Genomic DNA, 22,982 nt, shown 5'->3' with positions numbered 1-22,982 from the left:
CCGAGGCCAGCCTACACAAACGCTGCACACGCCCCTGCTGCTGCATGGACCGCTTGCTGCATCCCCCACGCGTGGAGGCAAGAATGACGCCGGCGCTTCCTCGCATCACGACAGTCTGAACATCGGGACGCATTTGCTCAATTGCTATTCATAAAAGGCAACGTAATGGCTTCTCCCGTGGCGCATTCACGGACACAGCTGTTGATGGCCGCTTTTGCATTCAGTGCATTATGGAGCTCTGTGCTTTCCATCACCCGCTACTCTATTCCGGAGGAGATGGAAGCGGGCTCCTTTGTTGCCAACCTTGCCACAGATTTGGGTCTAGATGTCCGAAGCATGGTGGAACGGAAAGCAAAGCTGGACGTCATTCACAGCAGAAATTATCTTGACATCAACAAAGACACCGGAGAGCTGATCATCCGTGAGAAGATCGACCGGGAGAGCATCTGCATGACAAAAACAGCCTCATGCTTTCTGAAAATGGATGTCATACTAGAAAACCCGATTCGTATCTTTAACATCGAACTGGAGATCATGGACATTAATGACAACGCGCCCGTGTTCCGGAGGAAGACCATTTATCTGGATGTTTCCGAGGCAACCCCTCCCGGTGAGAGATTCTCGTTAACAAATGCTGTAGATGCAGATGTTGGTGCTAATTCAATCAAGACTTACTATCTGAGTGAGAGCAAATACTTTAACATTGACATACAAACTGGCAGCGATGGCTCCAAATATGTCGATTTGGTTCTTAATGGCAATTTGGACCGGGAGACGGACACGGTGCATAATCTGATTTTAACCGCTGTGGACGGCGGGGTTCCTCCTCGATCCGGCACAGCCAGCATTATTATCAATGTCCTCGATATCAATGACAACGCCCCCCTGTTCATTCAGCCGGTATTTGAAGTCAAGGTTCCAGAGAATTCCGGCGCAGGAACCGTGGTCATGACCTTAAATGCAACAGATTTGGATGAAGGCACAAACGCACGGTTGTTGTATTCTTATACTCTCTACACATCCGAGAAGACGCAGGAGCTCTTCTCGCTGGACCGACGTACGGGCGAGATCAAGGTGAAGGGGGCTGTTGATTTTGAGGAGAATCAGAATTTTGAGATGCACATTCAAGCTCAGGATGAAGGGTCAACCCCGCTGTTAGGACACTGCAAAGTGATGGTGTCCATCACCGATTTGAATGACAACTACCCCGAGCTGACCATCAAGTCTCTAAAAAGTGCTGTGGCCGAAAATACCGCCGTGGGGACGCTGATTGCCGTGGTCAGCGTCAGCGACAGGGACTCCGGAGTCAACGGGGAAGTGGCACTGTCTTTAAGTCAGCAGGAAATCCTACCCTTCATCCTCAATCAATCCTCAGAGGGTTACTTTGAGCTCTTGGTTTCAAAGCCCCTTGACAGAGAGCTACAGAGCAAATATGAGATCACGCTGAAGGTGACGGACAAAGGCACGCCGGCGCTAACTGAAAGCGAGACCTTCACATTAGAGATTCACGATATCAATGACAATGCGCCCACGTTTCCCAAGTCCTTTTACACGATTCACGTTATGGAAAATAATCTGCCGGGAGCATTGCTGACGTCTCTGAGTGCGTTTGACCCAGATCTGAATGAGAACCAGTACTTGGTCTATTTCATTATGGAGAAGGAGATAGTGAACACATCCATGTCAATGCTGTTCTCCATCAATCCGGAAAACGGTGACCTTTACGCCCTGAAGACCTTTGATTTTGAGCGAGAGAGGGAGTATCTTTTCCACATTGAGGCAAGAGACTCGGGGGTCCCCCCGCTGAGCAGCAATGTCACCGTCCATATCATCATCCTGGACCAAAACGACAACACCCCCGTCATAGTGTCACCGTGGCGGGCGCAGGGCTCCGTGGTAGAGCAGGTGATACCGAGATCAACGGATAAGGGACACTTAGTGGCTAAAGTGATCGCCATTGACGCCGACTCTGAACAAAACGGCAGGGTCACGTATCAGCTCTTGCAAATCAGTGACACAAGCCTCTTCAGTCTGGATCAATACAACGGCGAGATCCGGACGACCAGAATGTTCAGCTACAGAGACCCCAGGCAACAACGTCTCGTCATTGTCGCAAAAGACAACGGCGACCCCGCTCTCTCCACCACAGTCACTATCAAAATATCCACCGTGGAACACTCCATGGCTTTTTCAGAGACAACAGAGTTGCCGCTGGAGTATGACGTCTTCACCGACCTCAACTTATATTTAGTCATCGGCTTAGGGGCTGTCTCCTTCATGCTGCTCATTACCATCTTGGTTATTATCGTACTCAAGTGTCAAAAACCAAAGCCAAAGGCCATCAAGATACCCCCGGCTAATCGGAACAGTGTGATCAGCAGAAATAGCGTGATCAGCCAGCGGAGCTCCACCATTGCCGACTCCACCTTGATCTCCAGTGACGCCTACTGGTACAGCCTGTTCCTTGCCGAGACCAGAAAAGGCAAAGTGGTCGTGAGACAGCCCATAATTCCCAAAGGAGCTGGCTACTTTGTGTCCAGCATACCCAGGAGCATAGGGCCAAGTGAGACCACAGAGTCAAGAGCATCCACACTGGAGGTACGTACAATGTCCGACATGTTGCCCTCAAATGACTTGGAGAGTTATTGACGTCAACTCAACTAAAAGAGTCAACAAGCAATCACATTGAGTAATTAGGTCAAACAAATACACCGCCCCCACGCTTTGCACACACAATGTTCCACTGCTCAAAGTCTAATGTAGTATGTAGGTCATTTATCCCAGATGCATATCACAGTAGTGGGTGGCGGAAGCGCGGGAATACTTGAAAGAGCACGGACACGGACGGAGCACTTCTCGTCAAGGACAAGATGTGCTAAATGAGCTGTATCATGCAGGGTGTCTGGCCGTTCACAAGCAATTTATGCACACTACTTCTAAGGTCACCACACCTGACGCAACTTGAAAGAATCTCTTTCAGAGTCACACTGTTGCTACAGCAACACCTTTATCGGATTATTTCGAATGAATATTTTTATATTCGAAAAAACTGGTGATATGATTCATGTTTTGCATTGTGTTTGACCCTCATACTCATTGTACAACTTGTCTCTTTCTTTTGTTCTTAAGTACTCAAAATGAAAAGAAGTCCATTCTACAACTGGAGGTATGCTGGTTATATATATATATATGCCGTGGAAGCACTATTTGTAAAATACACCTGCGTCATTTGATTGACACATTCATTTCAATTCTTTCATCTTTCAAATCCTACGATTGACATTTTGCCAGATGAACTGCGGCTCGTGTTTGTCTACACGGGCCGGACACTGTGCCATTTTAAATGCTCCATTCAAATTGGCCAGGTTCTCCAGTAAGGAAAGCCATCAGCTTACTGCGAGCACAGATTAGAAAGAAATTGGCTGCCGGTCAGGGTCGTGTTGTGCGCATCTGGCCGTCCTTAAATCTGGCCGAGCTTGTGTAATGGCCAAAAATCACATTACGATGCCTGCTCATGCATGTTTTGTCCACATTTCTTGATGATCTTATTCATCAATAGCTCTATTCTAAATGAAAATTGTATGAGGTGCCAATGATTTTACTTTTGCCACAATTATTTTTCAATAATGATGGCAGCTAGTAACCAGTCACGATCCACTGTTGCATGAGTGAGGACTTTTCTGTAATCTTCAGCATGTTCATGTCAGGACTAATTCTGTGTTCTGTCTCTCAGCAGGCAACCAGAAGAGAACTGCCGTGATCTAATCATCTCTTCCTGGCAGTCATTGACTCATACACAGATGTAAAACAGTTTCCTTGAGTCCCTCCAAGCCAACGCTTCTATCCTTAAATCCTCCAAACCTTGTCATGAGCTAGCTAGTCAGATAGATACGGTCTACTTGATCAATCTTGTGAGAGAAGAACCTCATTATCCCAGAACTTCTATTTTCAGCATGAATCTGCATGATTCTAAAATATGTCTCATTTGGACGAAGAATTGATAACAATATTCCAAACATGGCTTAATTAGCCTCATGCCATTTCTTTTTCGATGCAACTTAACGGGTTCTGTTGTCTCTTTCGGGACGAAAACAGAAGTGCCGTGTGCAAAACACGCCTAATCAATAAGAGTCAGGGTGAACGTGATTCTTCCGATTTGCATAGTGAAATGTATCGGGTAATCTTATTCAGTCATTTAAATGCTGCGTGGTTTCCGTTATTTTTTAAATGACATTTTGACTGTTTTATGTGAGGAGGTGTTATTAAATGACACTCCCGCTGTCACCTGGTAATTTGACTTTCTGTCATATTGTAGTAGAAAATGTAAAAATGAAAGATGGGGAAAGGTTTCTTTCGGGGGTTTGTGTCTGGAGTCTAACATTTTGAAAGCTTTGAGTATCAAGTGGAGAATTTGTTTTAAATAGTCTGACTGGCCATGTATTAGTACTATTTATTCGTCTCTTTATTCATTTTCGAAATACTTGGAATGTGGTTTGAGGGAGCACAAGATCAGTTAAGACTGCCCTCAAATTTGATGTTATATTTGAGGAATGACATAACGAACAAAGATGCGAATGTGGATTTTACATTCAATCATACTGACCCATACTTTAAAAAACAAAAAATGGCTGTTCATCATTTTTCTATCAATATTATGGGGTGACAAAACTGGCAATAAAAATATAAGCTACAAAAAAAAACAAGCAGAAAATTTATATTAATATTTCAATTTTAATAATAAAGCTCTCAATTTATGTAAAGAAGAATATTGAAACCATGGTTGAACTGAAGTCCATGTGAGTTTTATTATTTTTCATTGTATTGATTGTTTGCGTCTTAACTTTTAATGCTGCTTCAGTGGGCTTTTTTCTAAGGGCATTTTGTGTTGCATATGTGTAGCTTAGTGGATTTGATGTTTTGCTATTCTGTAGATTTTAAATGAGATTTGACAATGCTGTCCTTCATTTGACCTACATTTGACCTCCATCTAAGCACGTGACTTTCATTTCTCAGAAACAAGTGACTGAACATATTTAGGTGCTATTAGCGTTAGTGGAAGCAAATCTGGTTCAAATTTCAGATCTCAAGTAGCCTACTCAATTAAATGTTTGCACTTATTGCTGAACAAAAGAGTCGTGAGTTAAATATTGCGAGATTTTGAAATATGCACAAAACATATTTGAAAAAAAATTATAATGTGTCTGAAATCGTATTCTTATTTTTGCTAATATTACCTACAGGTATTCTATGTGCAATTCATTTTGAAACCACTCACTTCCTAAAGTGTGTAAATGCACATCTGATAAGCTTTTCGTGTGCCTTCTGCATTGTGGAAAAAATACAGGGCGTGCGACGAATGAAAAAATTACGAGCAGTATTGTAAATCAACGGGATCTTACCAAACTTTTGACAATGCCTGTTTGAACTGGTGCCGCTGTACATCATAAGCACATTGAAAATATGCTGTGAACCTCAAACAACAAATATAAATCCAATGTTATCATTAGCCAAAGACATATTGTTATCAAATCCATTGATCTGACTAAAATGATTGCGTGAATTTGCTCAGCAAAATTAGAGTTCATACCACAATGTATTGCTCATAGAGTGTCGACAATGATAGATAGTCAGTCTTTTCTTTTCCAGCTAGATGCATTAACTGTAAATGGAAACACTTTATACCTGTGTTTTTTACAAAGTTAACTTTTTTGATATCTTCTGTAAGTTCACTGTGATCTAATGGCACGGGGGTGCTTGTTCTCTCTTGGTATTGTCGTCAGTTCTCATTTGTGAATTTTGGCGCCGCTTTTGCTTCACCAGTCAGATTGTATAGTATACTTGAGACTTGTATCAAATTGATTCAACTTCCATTCCACTTAGTGGATCAAAGAGCAACTGAGAGGGAATGGCCTTGCTTTCTTTTCAAGTCCAGTTAATTGTCTGGTTTTGATGTTGCTTATTTGGCTTTAATGTTCTGCTTGATCATGACAATTGGAATAAAGTTTTTTTTTTTTTTTCAAATCAGCCTCTTTGTTGCGCCTCTGATGGATGAGAAGGAAGAAAAATGTGAAGATATCAAAAGTGATTTGTCGGTGTCAAAGACATTCATGCTCTCACAAAGACACACGCACACACATACACGCACACGCACCGACCCAGTTTCTCTGTCAAACCCCGCACTCATTCTTAGAAACCAAAAAAGGGAGTTGTGCTTCCACTTCAACATGCAGCGGCACAAATAAATGCTTTGTCAGGATGTATTAAATCCTAAAGAGCTGTATAGTTACATTGTTTAATCCTTCATTACCACACGTGAATTTACGTCTGCAAACTAGAATACGATGCACATGTGGTGAATAAAATGTTACAGGCCTCAGCAGTACTTTGCATGCAATCTACGGTCGTTTTCTGATCCAGAGCTGGACTGACTTAGCAACCCAGCTGTGAGGAGCCAGGAGAGCGACTTTGTCTTGCATGCCAGCTTGGTAGCAAGTCCTCAAATAACCCTGCAAGTGGACCACATACTGATCAAACACGAACAAGTATCATGTTCAGTTTGTACTATGTTGTTGAAGGGATTTACTATTATTATGTTAGATGGGGAGGATTTGGGCAATCAAGAAAACGGTGTTGTACTAAGAAGAATTTGTAAGAATTTGCATGACAACGTGCCTTCTCAAATCGAAATCAGGAGTTTATCAATGCAATATTAAACCAATAAGGTGAAACAAAACTGATGTACTATTGACAAACCGATCAGTTACGCACAGACTTACGGAAGCCGCTTGGCTTCAGTATCGGTTTCATTAACCCCCCCCCCCCCCTGTGGATTAGGTTATTAAAAGATGTAGCTTCTCAGATTTGAACACAAGCGGTTTAGGGGATTTCAAACAGATTAAGTTATTTGCCAATTTTATTTTTTTCTCTTTCTAACCCTTAAAAGTGAGCATGGAGCTGTCCAGAGTATCTGGAGACAAACTCCCTGCTTAAGGCTGTAGATGGCAACAGTCCATTCAAGACTTTGCACGGGCTGGCATTTGGGCAGAAACATGCTCTCCGGCGCCATCTGTCTGTGTCTTTAAATGCTGAGAGTGTAAAGGATCAGGGTGTGCGTGATTCATCCTCTTGTGTCAGCAGAGTCTGGCACTTTCATATTTAATGCCAACACTTGCTATTATTAAACACGTCAAATATTTAACAATGATAGATAAAGGTTAGATATGATGATGAAGGCAACTGTTTGAAAATAGTGACCGGAATTTAAACGGGCTTGTTTTTTTACCCTTATCTAGCATAAGAAAAAAACAAAATGTTTCCGGTATGTGCAAATCAGGATTTGGCTATTTAACCCAATTGTGCGAGATATTCCATTCAGCGAGGAGGATAGCTAAAATCCACACAAAATGAGGTCATGAGTCTTATTACCTCGCTTTCCGCCATCAATGGAAAGGGACAGTGAAGAGCAATTGAGTTCAGTTCAGCCCGGCTCGGCGTGTTTGAAGAGATAAGTCGGTGACAGCAAAGCTGGGGAAATATATGAACACATTGTCACTCCCATTTAAAAACACACCGAGAGCGAGATGGGAAAACAAAGTAAATGTCATGTGAAATGCAACTTTTGTCATGTTGCTTTTATGATACATTATTAAGGCTTGTTTGATGTGGAAAACAGTGCTGAGAATTTCTATTGTGTGTAATGATTTGATTATTTAGAAGTCTAGGAAGATGCCTCATATACCCAGAGGAACAATGCACTGAAGTGTTTTGATCTCGTGGACAGTCTGATGGAGCACTAGGATAGCGCTAAGTGCAGTGCTGCCTGGTCTCCATCTTGAGTGATGCCTGTGGCAGATTATTTATGTGTGTCTGCCCTTGCCAAGGGGTCAGCACTGCATTATGATGTTAGCCAATGTGTCTTTTGGTTCTCTCAAATAGACACATCAGAACTAAAATTCAGGCAACATGTCGTACACACTATCCTTGGACTTTTCATATAGGTATAGCTTTTGTGGAAGCAAAACGGAATAACCAAATGACTTGAGATAATCGGTGATAGATTTACTGGCCAAGCTACAGTGAGCTATTGCTTTAAATGCAGCATTTTTTTAAATAACATGTTGACAGTTCAATGCGATACATCAAATTTAGGACAGTGATCACAACTGGCACTGCAGCATGCAGCAAACTGCGGTTGTCATGGAAACAAAATGTCCTGATTTTATGCAACAGATCCCAAAACGATTTCTATAAGCAGGAAGGAAGGCTTAGCAACACACCTTTGAACAGGGGAGTCTTGTGAATAGAGAGCTATTTTAGCAATTTTCCATTTTTAGAGGAACACTATGTCCTACTTTGAGTGACATGTACTTGCTGATGCTGTAAGTGTAGGTTTTGCTGTAATTTACTGTCTTACATCTCCTTGTGATCAAGTTGAACATTGCACAAATACCATAACTTCCAAATAACTTGAGGGTAAGATAAAGGTAAAATAATATCAAATATGCAGTAGTCCGCTTGTATGATGGTTATTCGTGGTCTGCTGTCCAAAATAGAAACATGCAACAGTCACAGATAGAGTAGATCATGAAATGAAGGCGATAACTTCATTTATTACCCACTGTGACTGTGTAATTCATTTTAATTAATCTAATTAGGTGTACAGGAAGGAACAGTGTTTCTTGCTTGCTCATAGCGCTAGGGAGCTGTCCATGGTGCTGGATGAGATTTTCACTGTTATTTCCTGTAAAGGGGGGAGGGGGGGGGGCGCAACTGATTCTATTAAACGCTTGCTGGCCATAGGTACACGTTGTTTATTATTACAATTTCCAACGTGGGAGTGCACACTGGATAACAAAATATGAGCAAAATCGTCCAAATATCCTATTAAATTAGTGCTGTTGTGCTTATGCTAGAATGAAATGGAGACTTTCAGTTTTCCTAATTGGTCTAATTGTGTGCCAGTGGATCCGGTGTTGTCTGATCGTACATCACTTTGACTTCAAATAGCTGCCCATCTAACCTTACGTAATCATTTTGCAGCAGAGCACCGGACAAAAACTCTGTCAAGTTATGATGTAACACAGATCGACAACTCCATTCACACCTGTAGGCAAGATGGACAACCACGTTCTGGCAAGATAAGCACTCTAGTGCACTATATATTGGAACCTTTTTTTTTTTTCTTCTTACATCTTCCCTAATATGCAAGTATAACACACTACATCAATTGATTACAGATTGAACAGCTGGGTTATCTATTTGAGATCCAGTATCCCTTCAACATGTATGTTAGCGAATGTTGCCGAATTTACAAAATGAACAGCCAGTCTCAATATATGTAAAACTCCATATCATGTTTCTCACTGGCAAATGGACCGGAGGGAACATGATACTTCTGCTTTCTGGGGTCCACCACGGGCGTTTCCAATGTGATGATGTGACCTGACAGTCTGGGGTCTACCACTGACAGTGATCCATGTGGAGGGAAGGCTGTGATTGTCAGTGCAATGTTTTCTCCCTGCTGCGCCTTGCCCAAATGATCGTCATGCGGTAGGCTGCACCACAGAATCGCTACCGGCAAATTAAGCATCCTTGCGACTCCAATGCAGACAATGGAACATGTGTTTGCGCTTTACACGATTCATCCGTCATGTTTTAATCTTCCACGGACAGACAACACCCTATCGTGGTTGTTGATCCAATGCATTCATTGCATTTATACATTTTGCTCACCTTGCACGATCACTCCTCGTGTGAGACATACGATGGATTTTATTTGAACTATTAGCCTATTTTAAATGTCAATAATATCACAGCAAAAATAACAACGTGCGTGTATTTTATAGCAGCTTTAATAATTGGCCGTGTACGAGGAAAACACTCCCAGAATCGACATCGCATTGGCTCTTTGGGAGGAGAGAGATCGGTGATGGTGGGGGGGGGGGGACCGAAGTCTGAGTGCGCGCAAGGGTGGGATGAACCACTACAACTGTGAAGTCATCTGTATTCACTGCACTATTTGCTGGTTTCAGTTTCCAAAACAAAACCAAGGGAGGGGGATCTCGCATTGCAAATGATCTTAGAAATACAGGTCGATGTTACAGGAACCAACTTAACTCCGCAATGCAACACGCCATTTACTAGGTTTCCTCTAACAATACCCGAGTCTTCCACAAATACACTCCCCAGCTGCGGCAATTTTATTTTGAAAGGGTACGAGGGGGACATCGTGGCTCGTTTGACAGATCTCACAGCTCCAGTGGCGAGGAAACACACCCGTCAGCAGCGCGCATTGGAGACGGAAAAAAAAAAAAAAAAAAGCGCATCACGGACAAAGGAAATATGGGTGAGCCGGGGAGGATTTGCCACCGCCGGGTCCAACAATGGATGAGCGATTTCTCTTTCATTCAGCCGGAGTCCATTTAGCCCACCTTAATGAGGTGCTGGGACGCATGGTACTGCAAGTTCAAAAGGCGGAAGGCTGCGTTTAATCCGTCTGCGGATCCTATGAGTTTGCAATGGCTGTTGCGGGGATACGGAACCGGCTCGGGAGCAATGTGCCTTTTTATTATTTTGTGATATTCTCCTTATTTTGTGGCCTTTCGTTTGGACAGTTGCGCTATTCTGTAACGGAAGAACTCGAAAATGGGGCACTGGTCGGTGATCTGGCGCATGACTTGGGGCTGGATATTCGAAAGCTGGCCAGCCGAAAAATCAAGGTAACCTCCAGCAGCAGCAGCAGCAAACGCTACGTGATTGTCAACCCTAAAAACGGCAAATTGCTTGTTAATGAAAGGATCGACAGGGAGGCGCTGTGTGATCTATCCAGCAGCTGCCTCATCAATCTGGAGGTCCTGGTGGAAAATCCTACTGAGGTGCACCATATTGTGGTGGAGATAGTGGACGTCAATGATAATGCACCACAGTTCCCCCGGGATGAGTATCAAGTTGAGATCACAGAATCTGCATTACCGGGCTCTCGTTACCCAATTGAAAATGCCCAGGACCCGGACATTGGGTCCAATTCAGTTCGTATATATCAGCTGAGCACAAACGACCATTTTGCGCTGGTATCGAACAAACCCTCCTTAAATACAAAGCACGTCGAGCTCGTGCTGAAAAAGCCCCTTGATCGGGAGCAAACGCCTTACCACCAGTTAATTTTAAGTGCTGTTGATGGTGGGACACCTGAGAAAACAGGCACGGCCATCATTAACGTGCGAGTCCTGGACTCGAACGACAACGTTCCCATGTTTGACAGCTCTGTGTACAAGGTGAAACTGTTGGAGAATTCGCCCAAAAACACCCTGGTCATCAAATTGAATGCAACTGATTTGGACCAGGGCACTAACGGAGAGGTGTATTACTCTTTCAGCAGCTACACCCCTGAGAGAGTGAGGCAGATGTTTAGCATGGACACTAATACAGGAGAAATAAGAGTAACCAGCAATGTTGACTATGAAGAGACCAACTCCTATGAGATGTACATCCAAGCGATGGACAAAGGCCCTGGAGCGGTGGCGGCACACTGTAAGGTGGTGGTAGAAGTGGTGGACGTGAATGACAATGTCCCTCAGATTGTGCTGTCCTCCCTGTCCAGCCCAGTGAGGGAGGACGCCCGCGCCGACACGGTCGTGGCCCTCATTAGCGTCACCGATCGGGACTCCGGCGCCAACAAGCAGGTGTCTTTAGAGATCCCAGCAGGCCTTCCGTTCAAGATCAAATCCTTCCGAAACTACTACACCCTGGTTACCTCAGCCTTCTTGGACCGCGAGACCACCGATGCCTACAATGTCACTCTGAGTGCCACCGACGGAGGAAACCCCCCCCTTTCCTCTCAGAAAACCATCCAGGTGGACGTGGCCGACGTCAACGACAACCCGCCGCGATTCGAGCAGACGTCATATACTGTCTACGTGACTGAGAACAACGCCCCCGGGGCCTCGTTGTGCACTGTGAAAGCTCAAGACGCCGACATCAAGGAAAACGCACGCATCACCTACACGGTGCTGAATGACAACAACCATGGCATCCCTGTTACGTCTTACGTCTCCGTCAAGGCCGATACTGGGGAGGCTTATGCCCTGCGAGCCTTCGACTATGAGTCGCTCAGAGAGTTTCACTTCCAGGTCAAAGCCCAAGATGGGGGCATTCCTCCGCTTAGTCGCGTGGCCACCGTCTACATCTACATCATGGATCAGAATGACCATGCGCCACTCATCGTCAACCCTCCGGGTAATGGCACACGCTCCTTGGAGACGGTTCAAAAGAACGCAGATCCCGGCGCCTTAGTGACCAAAGTGGTGGCATACGACGCAGACGCCGGTCCAAACGCCTGGTTGGTGTACATGCTGGATACAGCAACAGACCTGGACCTGTTCAAGGTGCACGAACACACGGGGGAGATCAGGACCACTCGCAGGATCCTGGAAGACAACTCCACCTCATTTGCTCTGACAGTTTTGGTGAAAGACCACGGGCAGCCTGCCCTCTCCTCCACCGCCACCATCAATGTGGCGGTCATGGAAGTGCCCCCCAAGATTGTCCCAGACCCCAAGAGGATCATTCGACCCCACAGCCCACTGCTTCTCTCAAACGTAACCCTCTACTTGATTGTCGCTCTGAGTGCCACCACCTTTGTTTTCCTGGTCACCGTGGTGGTACTAGCGATTGTCCGCTGCCATGCCTATTGCACCCAACCTGGCTCTTGCTCTCCCTGCTGTGGGTCACAGAAACCCCCTCCTGACGGCGGGAACGGTAGTGTGAGTGCCGGCGGAGTTGGGGCTGCCGGGGGAGCCGCAGGGCAACCGAATAACAATGTGGTACTCCGAAGAGACCTTAAAGTTGAGCCTCACTACATTGAAGTGCGTGGGAATGGCTCGCTAACAAAGACTTACTGCTACAAGACCTGCTTGACTGCCACCTCTGGCAGTGACACCTTCATGTTCTACAACACAGGAAGGCCCATCAGTGGCACCTGGGGCAGCGGTGCCGATCGCTTCTTCACAAGCGGAAGCGGATTTGTACGCAGGCTGAGCATGCCGGATGCCTCACTTCAAATTTGCCCCGAGGTATGTCGTGTCTATTCTATAAACTCAAATACATTCTCAACTTTAGTCCCAATGCAGGTGGAACCGTTTATTACCGGTTAAGGTGCCGTTGTCTCATTTTCAATGGGTACGATTACTTTGCCCATTTGCTCCCCTCCGGCGTGGAAGCCAACAACCGAATGAGTGCTGGGCTTCGTTCGCTTTGGTTCAGTTCGCCCGTGATACCGTGCAGGCACTCAGCCTAGCCCAGCTCAGCACTCACACTGCATTAACGTCAGTCCTGATGATTTGCCACATCCCTGTGTGATTTCTGATGATTCAGAGATTTGTGTCTCCATTTGAGGTTGTCATCACATTCGCTCTCAGAGCGGGCCATGTCGTTACCTCTTTGCTCTCGATATCTGACCAAGTGGGCTTGAGCTAAGCGTGCATGTCTGTGTCTGAATGAAACTAAGATTTTACAGTTGGATTGGTGCACTTTGATGGGCTCAGTAAAAGTTACGACAAGACTGGTTGTCAAGCAAAATTAAGATTGAGTCTTGTGGTTTGGCTAATTTGCACTAGGGATGTAAAAAGCATGATTCTGTTCTCACTGAAAATATGCAATAGCATTTTCAGTTTCATTATGAACATTTACAACTCCTATAGTGTATCGTCTACATTAACTAAACATGTTTTGCAATTAGAAGCTATTCAATTTTGGTTAAGTTTTGGATGAAGAGTTGACCAAAGACAAATTTTGTTGTGGCGCTCAGTCATGAATGTGTAAACTAGTCGAGTTGAAGATTATTCTGAAAGGGCCAAACAAAATTAATAGACCATGAATAAAGACGCTCGTTAAAGTAAAGGGCATTAAACTATTCTTCATGGAACTTAAGGACCTAGTTGTCTAAAAATGTATGTAGCTTTTATATTGACATGATTATTTAGCAAAATTGAGTAAAAACTATGAAGTTATATTTGAATGTTCTTTACAAAAAATAGATTTGTCGACAACCTTTACAGCGTTGACACACTTATATCCCATAATACCCTGCAAAAGTAGACCAGAAGTAATGGGTGTGGTTACCGGGGCAATGATGGCTCTTGCTTATTAGTTTTCCGGCCAATAATTTACCACAAGTCTGCTGGGGAACATTAAAGACTCACAAAGCTGAAAGACCGGGACTCTTTCATTTACAGCAGTTTGGAGGGAATAATAAAAACGCCCCAAATTAATCACTAACCTTAATTAGCACAAGCACGTGCGTTAGCGTCTGTCCTGTTGTGGATATCAATATGGATGTCTGTGTGTGTGTGTGCTCCGATCACATCTAGAACAAGAATGTGTGTCATTAAAAAATTGATGAGGCTCTAGCCTGGCCTGGCTCTGCACTGTATGAGATTGAACTAAACTCTCTTTGGTGTTATCTCTCTCTCTATCTCCCTCTCATCTGCTTTTCCACTCACCTCTTGCACGCTCAGCCAAAAGCCCCGAATGCTGACTGGCGATATTCTGCATCTTTGAGGGCCGGGGTGCAGAGGTAAGTAACTGTTTTGGAGTCACCTTATATAAGAAACAGTCCTCCAAAGCCTGAATTACACTGCAAACCAGAATCTGCCACTGTCAGGATGAAAGAGTTGACCCTCAGCATCCTTTTTTTAACCCCCAAACTCCTTCAAGACATCTCTCATCAGTGAATGCAGTGAATCTTCTTCACTGCAGTGTAACAGTATATAGGCAGGCCATTTACATTCTGAGCATCACATTCCCCAGTTGCAGTCTTTAAGCAGGAAGCATGAAGGACAAATGAGTTATGACCTTTCGCAGATTAGCTGATGTACACACACATCAGTGTCTGCACATATAACTAACCCTGCACGCACTGTGTTTATTTATATACACTTTTTTTTTTCCTGGAGGTGTGAAAATGTTAACATAGACAACATAAGGCATTTTGGACTGCAGTTAGACTTTTTGCTTCAGTACTGCAACAAATCCCAACATTACTTTAATTAAATACAATAGATAAAAACATTGAATATAGGATGCATCATCATCAAAACATCTGAATTTAATTATTTGGAAATATTTTCAACATGTATCTGAGACTGTTGTTTTGAGTTTATTTAAGGTTTGAATTTAGGACAGAATATTTCCCATCTTTGTCTGAGTAATGAAGGGATTTTCATGAAAGCATGAATCTCATTAACAACGAACCAAATCATTTTGAATACAATTCAAGCTATTTCCATCCCCGTCTGGCCCTTGAATTTTGTTCTAATCAGGTTACAAAAAGATGCAAAAAATAAATAAAAATGCAATCAAGTGCTTCTCTAATGCGGTATGAGGACATCTGGAACCTCACACTAATGAGTTTTTTCCTCCACATGCATCTCCTTTGTCTTGAATTGTCATAATTTCATGGCAACAATGCTGACTGCTCTTTTGCTCACTCTTCTGCTCCATCCAAGTTTGCTTTAATTAGAAATTAGTGTTAATTTCTATGGTGATGAAGTATCCTAATGTGCATCATGTCACCAGTGACTATAACATGATGTGGATTAACAGAAACCATCACTGCAATTTGCCGCCGCTGTCTTGAGAATGTCATAGCCTGTAATGTTCATGGACAGAAGAGATGCTCTCATTAACACTTAACCCCGACACAGTATACTGTAATCTTCTACTCTTTACACATTTCGTATGTAGCACCAAATTCACTGACCCACATTTCTGGAATAATCACTCGAGGGAGGAAAGAAAATACACCAAGTTGGTTTTTTTTTTTTTTTTTTTTTGTCATACCCCGATAAAGTAATCAGCCTTTTAGCAAGTAAAAGCACAACATTCCTTTGTGAACATTTTGTATTCATGCCACGTCCATCCATCGTCCTAACATTAGTGTTGCACTTAAGAGTTTCTGGACATACTGCATTGCAGAGGGCCCTTTTCCCGATAAAGCCTCTCACTTCAAGTGTTGTGGTTTTCAGTTCGGTTCACATGGAAGAGGCCTCTGTGATGCAAGGAGCCCAGGGCATGCTGGTCCAGAACTGGCCCACTGTGTCCAGTGCTGCAGGTGAGGAGACAATCTAGCGTTTAGATGGAAAAGCATTCAAAAGTAACGTTTGGCAAAGTAACCGCAGGAAATAAATTGTTACATTTGCATGGAAACCAAATTACCTTCACATGACTGAAGCTGACCTGAAATTGAAAACATATTTTGTCTTCAGCTGATCTGCATATTTTATGTGTTGCCGCAATAATTGCTCAAATTAATTCCTCCCAGGTAATTGTTGACTTAACAGAATCAATATCATTGTTTCGACTCAATCTTTATCTTAAAACGACACAAATTACTGGGCATTCAAAAATGTTTTTGTTCTTTTTTTTTTTTCCAAATAGAGAATGCTTTGCACTGTGTGGGTGGTAAAGTTGAACATCTGTGGCATCACAAGCAATGTAAATAGTGCTGACCTCAAACATGACCTGTGCTTCATTATTTACACACATTGGCTCAGTGCTAATGGCTGAGAAACAGCTTTTGCTGGCTCAAAAGAGGGTTTTTTTTTCAGGTTTTTTTTTTCGGTACACTGTGATCTGTTTCACTCCTTCCTCCGGCCTATTACACATTGATTTTCTGTCTAATATTGGGAATTAGAGCATGGGTACACACTCCAAAGTGAGACGTTTCATCACAGTCACTCACTTGGCCAGTCAGTGGTAAAATATGCCTCGCTGTAGCTCACCAAGGGCGTATTTATGTGTTAAAGAGGCAATTTTTCCATATTCTGTATTGGTTTATTTGTTATTTGTTTGTTTATTTTGTTTGTTCAATCTGCTTCTGTTGATCATAATCTTTTCTGAAATACCAGCTTGCACAGTTTTCATAGTAGGAGTGCATTGTCGCATGAGGAGACGATTCTGTTCATGGCGGTTCAGTGCAGAGGCATATTCATGTACCGGCTGGCAGGTTGATCATTTTTAATATGCATTAAAAGGCAACGGTTCTTTTTTTCTTTTGAAAACTCTACGGTGAATTGTTACCATGATGAATTTGTCCAACATGATTTGATGAATATTAATTGCAGCCACCTCAAAACGGTGTTTATGTAACTGGCCCAGTGGCCCAAAAGAGGAGACATTTGTCTAATGCCATGAAGGCGATGACAAAAGCTATTATCAGTAATATGAGACTGCAGTGAAAAAGAAAAAAAAAAAACAGAACCCTTAGTATTGGAAGTAATTTAGGAGCGGAAGAGCTAAGGAGAGGTACAAAGGAGGGGTGCGGGAGGGGGGGGGTGCTGGTGAGATGGAGAACGAGAAAGGTTAAGAGGATTGGCAAGTTCCTGCAGTAGTGTTGTTGCTAGGGAACACCATGTGACTTGTTGCCTGGCAACACTGTCTAACCAAGAGATTGCTGCAGCAGCCGCACCCTCCTTCAGCAGGGAGTGGGTGAAGGCTGTTCCCATGGCAACCAGCCATACCTCAGAATGGAAGAATTAGAGACCAAAAGGATGAGAATGGAGCGGTGAGGTAAAAGGAAAGAAAATACACAGGAAGAAATACACAAGAGAGACAAAAATGCAAAGATAGATTGGGAAGGAAACTAAGAGTCTCTTTCAAATATAGGTTACAATGCAAAGGTTCAATCAATATCAGGTGTCATGGCAACCACCTCAAGGACTGCAGCTTGTCCTTAATTCATTTCTGATTCACATTTTGGCAAGCATGAAGAGCGGCAGAATTCCAAACACGTGGTTTTCGCAGGCTAAGCACACACACGGCAATATCTCTTATTCATACCTGTGCCCGGATTCGGACAAGATTTGCTACAGCCACCGCAGGGACGTCTCAAGACAACATTCACTTGATTAAACTCAGCCACTTGACATTTTGCCTCGGTTGGTCAAGCGTAAGAATATAAATTGCTGCAGCAGAGGGAAATTGCTGATAGAGCTGAAGGAACAGAAGAATGACAGTGGTGTGTGGTTGCTATTGTCTCTTATGTCTCACAGAGTCAAATAGACATGGATGTTTCTTGCATTTTACTTTTTGTGGAAGGGAAAGCAAATTTCTATATTTTGGCTATTAAATAGCATCTGAAAAAGACCTCCAATGTTTTCAATGCTAGTGCTTCTGTGGATTAACGGCTGGGTTGAATGCATTCCGTCAAATGTCATAATCCTCAAAAACAGAACAGCATCACAGTATTACGGGATTTACATGGTGAGATAAAATCGTCTAATCTGACACTGCTGTATCATTAAGAAGCTCATTTACACGAAGTAATTAACTTACTTGCTCTTTTTGTTGGCACATTGTAGAAAATAAATGCAAATTCAGACTGGATTTGTTTTTCTCTATAATATTCATCATTTAGATTTTCAGAGATGATTTGTTATCCTCGTATTGTACTCAAACTGAAGTTGCCACTTTCTATTCCATCAAAAATATCAGCAAAATATTTTTTGATGTGAATAGTGAGTAATGCTGGTACAAATTGGTGTCCACTATTGTCAAGATTGCTTTTTGTAACAATGTTTTGACGGGTCAACAATGCCAAGTTGCCGACTGTTGCCCGCTGCTACAAGTGCATGCATGTCATTGACTTGATGAACTCGTTAAAAATATGGACAGTCGTCTTTCCCAGAGGGGAGAATAGTTAAAACCATCTCAGCATTCCAGTAATATCATAAATAGCCTACAAAGAAAAATCAAAAAGAATCTTTTGGCAAAGGCTTGTTTGATCTAAATGAAATGCTGCTGGAAAGTAGGTCAGAGCAGAGAGAGAGAGAGAGAGAGAGAGAACTGGTGTGGGCCTGAGAGCACCGTGTCTGCGGCAATGCTGCCCCCCGCCCCCATCTTCCTTACTGCTTTGCTTCTCGCTGTCTACATCTCAGTGGATCTCATCTAGCATTCCCTTTCCTTTTTGTGACCTTTTCACCTATCCATTGCAATCACAGACACTCTGGATAACCGCAAACCGTTCAAATGATTTTAAAGCGAATCTTTTTTTTGTAAACTCAATGATTATTTTATTTAAAGTCAAGCTAATTTGACGTGTTGCATCTTTTTTAGACGGTGAAGGTGGCGGAGAGCTCTCCCCTCCAGTAGGAGCCGGTGTCAACAGCAACAGCTGGCACTTCCGATATGGAGCCGGACAAAGCTACTGCCCGCCACAGGGCCTGAAGCCTGGCGAGATTCCTCCCGAAGCCTTCATCATCCCCGGATCCCCGGCCATCATTTCTATCCGCCATGACCCCGGCCCTGTTGACGATAAAGGGGACTTCATAAGCTTTGGAAAGAAGGAGGAAGCCAAGAAGAAGAAGAAAAAGAAGAAGGATAAGAAAGAAAAGAAGGAGAAAGGGAAAGATGATGGAGGGGATGATTAAAGAGGGCTGAATTGAAGCTATTAAGATGCCATCCTGATTACAGGGCCAAAAAGCCAAATTGATATGAATGAAGGAGTCTCTGCAGCATATGCATCACAGTACATACTCTACTTACATAGTACAGTTGCCAATCGCTTATTCGGGGGAGCTCGGCTCTCTGCACAAAGCAAACCTGCTCGACAAATGCTCCTCCTCGTTTCTGTGGCTCATTTGGCCTTCAACTTTGACCAATAGTAGTTCATTCTATTCAAATGTATATTCAGATGGCCTTTTGGGGGATTGGTATAGTAGCTTGAGAATTGCATTCACTCCCAAGTTTGTATAATGAAAATCGAAATGCCATAAAAAAAGCGATTTGTATCCAACTATTGTCAGGAAAGGATGCTTGAAGAAATGAACCCTGCCTACTGTCGCATCTAGATAAGTGAAAGCCAAACTGAAAAATAGGACTTTTTTCGTCAGTATTAAGTAGATATCGTAGATATTCAGCGAATGTGGTCTTTTCTATTTCAAAAAAGAAAAAAAAAGAATGAAAACGTGAAAAAGAAATAACTGCTATGCAGACAGTAAGGTGGCACAAAAATATCAACTCAAAATACAGCAATCTGTCAGTATACGATAGCACATTGCCAACGTTCAGAACCTACACTGGCTTGTACCAACTGAAGTTTGTTCCCAGGTCAATGTCACAACTTGTTTAACGTTTACAACACTTGGGCCTAACTAGACATTTTAGCCTGTTTTAGCATGACAATGTGATCTAAAAATAAGAAAACCATATTGATTGGGCTATATTATCGATTTTTGTATGAGTATTTTTTTCCTAAGCCAGCCTCTACAAATTCACATGACTATTTTGTAAAATAGGCCAACATCAATATATATTGGAAATTAGATATTCTTAATTTATTCCATTAAATTAACATTCAGCCTATCAGCCAAAAGGGCTGATTATTTGGGGCAAACTAAACATAGGTTGATGCAATAATAAATATGAACCAGGATGTTCATCATATCTCGAATAACACCGAATGAGAACTTTATCAAACACTGAAAAAAAGTACAAGAAATGATTTGGGAACATTCAAAATGACCTCAAATCTTTTAAGAACACAATTTAATGTAAATTAAAATCACGTCATTTAATTTTGGTGAGTGCAATTATGAGATTTGGTATGATTTGCACCCATCTTTATTGCTAGCTTGACTATTTTGTTGTTGCCTCTTGTACTCTTGTGACGCAGTGTAACTTATGTGCAGCTGATCCAAACAGCACAACTCTAAAGGGACATAATCCAGTTGTGCACCATCATATTCAATCTGAAACACACATTATTGTAAACACAATACTCCCCAACATCAACTGTATTTTCCCAAGTGCAAACATATAGAATAGGCAGGACGGTTGCTTGTTCAAGCCTGATCCCTCTTCTTCCGTCTTTGAATGTTAAGTAGATGTTCTTCAAGCTCATCACCACCGCTTCGACTGCTTCAGTGCTTGTAGGATGTGCTTGCCCGCTGCTTTTTTCCTCCCTCCTCCTCCTCCTCCATATATACCACCCATAAAAATGGACTGTTGGACTGTTCGTGTCATGATCCATAATCACAAAGAGGACTCTGTGCTACCTAATGTCAAACATTGGCATTGTTCCCTTATTAGGTCATCAGAGGAAGTTGTGTTGAATACTTGTGTCTGAGCCATCCAAAAATGGACTGTTGAACTGGTTGTGTCATGATCCATATTCACAAAGAGGACACTGTGCTACCTAATGTCAAACATCGGCATTGTTCCCTTAATATGTCATCAGAGGAAATTGTGTTGAATACTCGTGTCTGAGCCATCCAACGGTGTTACGAGAACATCGGAATGGTTTGAAATTGGAAGGCAGTTTACCATTCGTACCAACAAGAATTTGAACATGGTGACCGTCTTATTTTACATTTGCTCAATTACTGCGAATAAGTCGTTGTTTTTTTATGAGCTGTTTTGCTAGTGTATAAACAAATGTATAAAAAAAAAAGATTAACTTTATTTTGCCCTTACTTGAGGAATCTAGCATGGGAGGAGATGTGTAGTTTGAGCTGAAGGCAATGCAAGTGGACGTGTCTCATGTCTGTCAGTTTCTGGAACCATCCTATTTCCAGTCACAGCTGTGGGCACTGCTATCATGCTCAAAACCAACCATGCTCACCTTTCCTTGCCCCCGTCTGTCCGTCCGTCAGGTGTACTTCTGTGCTGTCGGATCACCAAGTGTTTGCATGTTAAAAGCAAAAACAAATATACAAAAAAGAAAACGATATATATTATACCTTTTTTTTCACTGGGAAATGTGTATTGGATAACATAAACCTGAATACACATCCATGCACACACAACACAATACAAACAGTACTCGAATTTGTGGCAAGACCTAAAAGTATGAGGTTTTTTTTAATCCTGTAAAAATAGCACTGGATCGTCTGTATATTCATGATGCTACTGTGTTATGCTATGAAATATTTTTTGGGGCATATGGTTTACATTGGTAAGAAAATTGACACTTAAACTTTTGAAATGATCAAACACTGTTGTGAACTCATGTGCACACCCTCCATAACTATTCCTTACTTAATGAAAACAAAAAAAGGTTGAAAAACAGGACCAAAAAAATCCAAAATAGACAAAATGTACAAAAAAAAAAAAGTTGATGTATTCTCTGCTCGTGTATCGTGAATATTTGTCAGTCACTGGGTGTGACAGTGGGTGGCACATGCTAGTGACAGTGCAGATCTGTTCATAAACTTCTTTTGTACACCTGCTTATTGTTAAGGTGATAATAGTGGTTCTAATGACTTCATCAACCTGGTATTGTGTTTTGTTAAAAAGTCACAAATAAAGGTTTTCTTAAATATCTCAAACTTGACTTTTAATTCTGTTTTCTGTCCAGTTTGTCACATTCAGGATGAATGATCCCATATAAACTTGATTTGTAATGCACTTCCATTTTTTTTTTTTTTTCTTCTAGCTGTAGCCCAGCGGATCCAACAATTAGCTCTGTCCATGTTTTGAATTGACAATAAGCGACACAAGGCAAAGCACTCCAAGCTCAAACTGACATATTGTAGGAGTATGAGACATACACTATACCTAAAGCTCCTCTCCTCATCTCAACATAGTTCCTTTACACCAAGATGCTGCAAGATAGCAGCAAATAATGCTCGTGTTTAAACCCTGAATCAAAATAATCCATTTTAAAAGCATGATCAGCGTATGCACAGCAGCACAAGCTGGTGGGTATTCAAGGACGCTCGCCCGAGCTCACATGGGAGTCTAATCCACTCTTCCATTTGAACAATGGGCTTTCATGTTAATTACTGTCTGTGAGGGGGCGTCTGCTATTTTTTGGTGTGTTATGTGCGCCATCTGTATGTAGACTGAAGAACATTCCCAACTTTCATCTTATTGCATTTTTTCCCCATTTATACTCAGAGTCCATCTCGCTTACAATGCTGACATCTACTGGTGTTCATAAGCACACTACATATTGGTACAGTATTTGACTAGTTTCCTTAGACATG

General features: G+C 42.5%; 2 protein-coding genes across 5 annotated transcripts; both read left to right on the top strand.

The window, feature by feature from the left end:
- Positions 1-100: 100 nt before the first annotated feature.
- LOC147043606 (protocadherin alpha-C2-like) lies at positions 101-6,021 on the top strand. Of its 3 annotated transcripts, none has more exons than XM_085936578.1 (3): positions 101-2,598; positions 3,130-3,166; positions 3,737-6,021. In XM_085936578.1, exons 1-2 carry the CDS (start codon positions 166-168, stop codon positions 3,139-3,141), a joined length of 2,445 nt encoding a protein of 814 aa, XP_085792704.1. In that variant the 5' UTR covers positions 101-165; the 3' UTR covers positions 3,142-3,166; positions 3,737-6,021. The 3 variants fall into 3 exon arrangements, with proteins under 3 accessions (XP_085792704.1, XP_085792703.1, XP_085792702.1); XM_085936577.1 differs by having other exon boundaries at positions 3,734-6,021; XM_085936576.1 differs by lacking the exon at positions 3,130-3,166 and having other exon boundaries at positions 3,734-6,021.
- Positions 6,022-10,252: 4,231 nt separating this feature from the next.
- On the top strand, positions 10,253-22,320 carry LOC147043605 (protocadherin alpha-C2-like). Of its 2 annotated transcripts, XM_085936579.1 has the most exons (4): positions 10,253-13,070; positions 14,514-14,572; positions 16,023-16,108; positions 19,111-22,320. In XM_085936579.1, exons 1-4 carry the CDS (start codon positions 10,518-10,520, stop codon positions 19,422-19,424), a joined length of 3,012 nt encoding a protein of 1,003 aa, XP_085792705.1. In that variant the 5' UTR covers positions 10,253-10,517; the 3' UTR covers positions 19,425-22,320. The 2 variants fall into 2 exon arrangements, with proteins under 2 accessions (XP_085792705.1, XP_085792706.1); XM_085936580.1 differs by lacking the exons at positions 14,514-14,572; positions 16,023-16,108 and having other exon boundaries at positions 19,111-19,304.
- Positions 22,321-22,982: the final 662 nt, after the last annotated feature.

Source organism: Syngnathus leptorhynchus, chromosome 17, assembly GCF_054491065.1.
Source record: "Syngnathus leptorhynchus isolate UIUO chromosome 17, UIUO_Slep, whole genome shotgun sequence".
NCBI lineage: Eukaryota > Metazoa > Chordata > Actinopteri > Syngnathiformes > Syngnathidae > Syngnathus > Syngnathus leptorhynchus.
The sequence above is the reverse complement of the archived record's forward strand: the minus strand, read 5'-3'. Positions and strand labels throughout refer to the sequence as shown.